The 4,251-nt window shown below is 41.0% G+C and overlaps 1 protein-coding gene across 2 annotated transcripts in view; it reads left to right on the top strand.

The window, feature by feature from the left end:
- The first annotated feature begins 33 nt into the window (after nt 1-33).
- Nucleotides 34-4,251, top strand: part of LOC133977047 (laminin subunit alpha-5-like) — a 5,690-nt gene continuing 1,472 nt past the window's right edge. The window contains exons 1-2 of one of the 2 annotated variants that reach the window (XR_009924901.1): nt 34-173; nt 3,136-3,254. Coding sequence is in view for 1 of the 2 variants with exons in the window: in XM_062415188.1 (XP_062271172.1) it covers nt 2,957-3,089; nt 3,136-3,254 (252 nt within the window). In the remaining variant the exon portion in view is untranslated. Of the gene's footprint in view, nt 174-2,747; nt 3,090-3,135; nt 3,255-4,251 lie in introns of those variants that run through there. The other variant, XM_062415188.1, reaches the window with a different exon arrangement.

Below are 4,251 nucleotides of genomic sequence, written 5' to 3'. Positions count from 1 at the left end.
ATGTTTGAATATATTATCTAACAGTAAATGTCTTCTTCTCTTTGTGTCTCTGCAGCTCTTTCACGTCGCCTACGTTCTCATTAAATTCGCCAACTCTCCTCGTCCGGACCTCTGGGTTCTGGAGAGATCCGTCGACTTCGGCCAGACGTATCAGCCCTGGCAGTACTTCGCCTGTGAGTAGACACACACACACACACACACACACACACACACACACACACACACACACACACACACACACACACACACACACACACACACACACACACACACACACACGTGAGCCCAGATGTTATTATGAGATTCCATCAGCATCACTTCATGCTTTTCTAACCTCCCTCAGGGTCGGAGTTAATTCTCCCTCTAATCTCAGAGTGAAACAGCAGCCCTGAGGGCAGGAGGGCTGAGCGCTGGTGGGTTTGTCGGTCAGGTCGGGGGGGGTCGGGGGGTGGGGGGGGGGGGGGTGGGTGGGGATGGTCGGGGATGGTCGGGATCATTACATCAAAGAACTGCCAGCTGATTGGTTATGGCAGCTGTCAGTCCAGGTTGAGCCTTTAGGGGGAATTCCAGTCATGTCTGGATACAAGTCTCAGCTTGATGTTTAACATGAGAGAGAGAGAGAGAAGATGGGTTTGGGTCTTTCTCTGGTGTGTGTGTGTGTGTGTGTGTGTGTGTTTTAACAGTATGAGTATGCAGGAATAATGACGTTGCATTAATTTGCATCATTGAAAGCTGCCCCAGATGTTTGATATGGTAGATAAGTGAAATCATGACTTTTTGACAGCATCTTAACGCTGATATTCTATAAGTTGAACTCAATAAACGTCACCTTTATGTTCAAGATTCACCTCAGCATGTTCTCAGACTACTTTTTAATACATTGATTTCAATTTCAGGGTCTTCATAATAGAAAAGTAGACACGTTACAGTCTGAATAATACATAAAAACAAGTAATAAATAATATAAAACAGAGGTAAAGGTAACAGAGTGAGTACATGCAGCTAGGGTGTTGCACAGATAATATTGCACATGATCATGGTATTATTGCACATATACAGGATAAGAGTTGTACTTATAAGCATTATATGAAGGCTAACATACCAGTATAATCACAGGAGCTTAATTATTAAGTTTACATGCATTTAAGGAAGCAGGTTATAATTAGTGTTTGATCCAGAAAGCTGATTTATTGAGTGTTAAGCTGCAGAATTTCTGCTGTAGTAAAAGTGTGCAAGTGTCCATAATAATAGAGCGTAGACAGGAAACAATAGATGCATTTTATAGATAGAACATAGAACATGAACTCTTCTCCATCATGAAGCAGTGCTGTTGATGCACAGAGTCTCACAGTCAGATAGAAAGCAGTGAGGAGTAAATTGGTGTTGGCTTCAAAGCTGTAAATCTCACAGCTATTGGAAGGTTTCAGTTTGACCTTCTGCAGCTGTTACACACACACACACACACACACACACACACACACACACACACACACACACACACACACACACACACACACACACTCCTCCTCATCCTCCTCCTCTTCGTCTTGTTTTCTCTCCTTCTGTGTGGGGATGAATCTGAGATAAAGTGAAACTATGGCAGGAATGTTTCTTCCTGCAATAGAAACATTGTGACTTTTAAACACACTTACAGTACGACTTCTCTCTCAGACTGTCAGAGATGCTTTTGAGTGAAATAAGATTAGATAGATGATAGCTGCCTGAGATATAGAAGGTCTTCATCTCGTAGCATCTTAAAGAACATACAGTCATCCTTTTTTAATGTGTATCAGTTTATCTTTACAGCATAGAGAGAAATAAAGAGAATAAAGGAGAGAGTAATGAACACTTTTTCTCCTTTCTCTTTCTTTCCTCTGTCCTTCTTCCCTTCCTTCCTCCTCTCCTCTTTTCCTTTCTCACTCCCTCCCTCCTACCTTCCTTCTTTCCTCCCTCCCTCCTTCCTTCCTTCCTTCCTTCTTTCCTCCGTCCTTCCTTCCTCCCTTCCTTCTTTCCTCTGTCCTTCTTCCCTTCCTTCCTCCTTTCCTCTTTTCCTTTCTCACTCCCTCCCTCCTACCTTCCTTCTTTCCTCCCTCCCTCCTTCCTTCCTTCCTTCCTTCTTTCCTCCGTCCTTCCTTCCTCCCTTCCTTCTTTCCTCTGTCCTTCTTCCCTTCCTTCCTCCTCTCCTCTTTTCCTTTCTCACTCCCTCCTTCCTACCTTCCGTCTTTCCTCCCTCCCTCCTTCCTTCCTTCCTTCCTTCTTTCCTCCGTCCTTCCTTCCTCCCTTCCTTCTTTCCTCTGTCCTTTTTCCCTTCCTTCCTCCCTTCCTCTTTTCCTTTCTCCTTCCCTCCTACCTTCCTTCTTTCCTCCCTCCCTCCCTCCTACCTTCCTTCCCCCCTCCTTTCCTTCCTTCATCTTTCCTCCCTTCCATCCTTCCTTCCTCCCTCCCTTCCTTTCCTTTCTTCCTTTCCTACCTTCCTTCCTTCCTTCCTCATTTCCTTCCTTCCTTCTTCCTCCCTTCCTTCCTTGACTCAAGGACAACAGGAGGGTTAAATCATTATTGCTATGTTATATTTTCATGTCTTTAGGTAAAATAGAACATGATATTGTGTGATAGTCAAAAATAATCTGAAAAAATAGACAAAATATTGTTGAAACTTCTAATTTTTAACAGGTTTGTAGGTTATTATGGACTGGTTTTACTGGTTCGACCCACTTGAGATCAGATTGGGCTGTATGTATGTGACCCTTGAACCCCCCTGTCCTAGACTGTAATCCCTGTCCAGGCCCAGAGAGTCTCACCGTGTTGGTCTCTACAGTGGAGGCAGATTATTGTGACTTCCAGCTGTTGTCAGGTGTATTTAAAGGGGGGGGGGGGGGGTCGGGTAAAACATAGAGCTGGACCGAACCAGACCCTCCTCTAATTATCACACTGAGACTCTTCATTAAAATACCACAAGATGGTTTTACACTGCTGGAGTTTAACACCAGGAGAGCTTCACACGGCTCCTAATGCAGGGCTGGAAGATGATTATAAGCTTTTTCTCTCTTTTCTCTCCCTCCCTTTCTCTCTCTCTCTCTCTGTGTGTGTGTGTGTGTGTGTGTGTGTGTGTGTGTGTGTGTGTCTGTGTGTGTATAGCCTCCAAGAGAGACTGCATCGAGCGTTTTGGACAGCAGACCATCGAGAGGATCAACAGTGATAACGACGTCATCTGCACCACTGAGTATTCACGTATAGTGCCGCTGGAGAATGGAGAGGTGAGTCTGTGTATTAAAAAAAAACAAAAACATAAAATGCCAAAAAAACAGTAAAAAAAATGTCCCTCGCTGTTTCCTAAAGCCTGAGGTGATGTCATCAAATTTCCTGCTTTGTCCGAAATGTTCAAACTTTATTGAATTGTCCAATAACAGAAGCAAATATGTCACATTACGAGCTGCAACTGGAACAGATTTGTTTCAGCGTTGCTTTAAAATTTGACTTTAACATGTTGCAGATGTAACATTTCACGTGTCCAACAAGTCAAAAGTGAAGATTTGCTGTTTTTCTTTGACTGAATATTTGGATTGTTGCTTGGACACAATGAGCAATTTGAAGACATCACACTTAAACTCTGGAAAATTGTGATAAACATTCATTTTTTTCACTAATTTCTGACATTTTATAAAATCAATAGTTATTTGATTCATTGAGAATCAGCAGTATAATCATTAACTGAAGCTGCTGCCTGGTGTAGTTTGTTGAATTAAGACTTAAATGTCTTTCAATATGTCCAACACTAATTTAACCCTTTACATACTAATATTATGGAAAATAGACATTTACAATCATTGTTTTATGCTCCAGGAAAACATTTAATAGAAAATGATGAATACAACATGTTTGAATGCTGATTTTTGTATTTTTTTTTAATAAACACAAGAAAAAAAAAAAACATTTTACAGCTCTTATATGTAAAAAACAAACAAGACAGTATATAAGGGTTAACACACATATATCAATTATTTTTGGGTTGTTTTTTTGGGAATTTTTTACAGGGAACGTTATTATCATGTAAATAAAACAGTTAGTGAAAGAGGCCATGAGCATTCAGAGCCATTTAAAAACACTTCATATAAACATATAAACAGTAAGGAAGTTTGTGTTTGGTAGATTATTTCTTTGTTGTAACAAAACTTCTTGGTAATAAATCTTACATCTTATAATATCTTATATCCTGTTTATTTCCCTTTTAAATGGAGCCAGAGTGACCAACAC

Source organism: Scomber scombrus, unplaced genomic scaffold (genome assembly GCF_963691925.1).
Source record: "Scomber scombrus unplaced genomic scaffold, fScoSco1.1 SCAFFOLD_513, whole genome shotgun sequence".
Lineage (NCBI taxonomy): Eukaryota > Metazoa > Chordata > Actinopteri > Scombriformes > Scombridae > Scomber > Scomber scombrus.
This window is presented reverse-complemented; position numbering and strand designations above follow the sequence as displayed.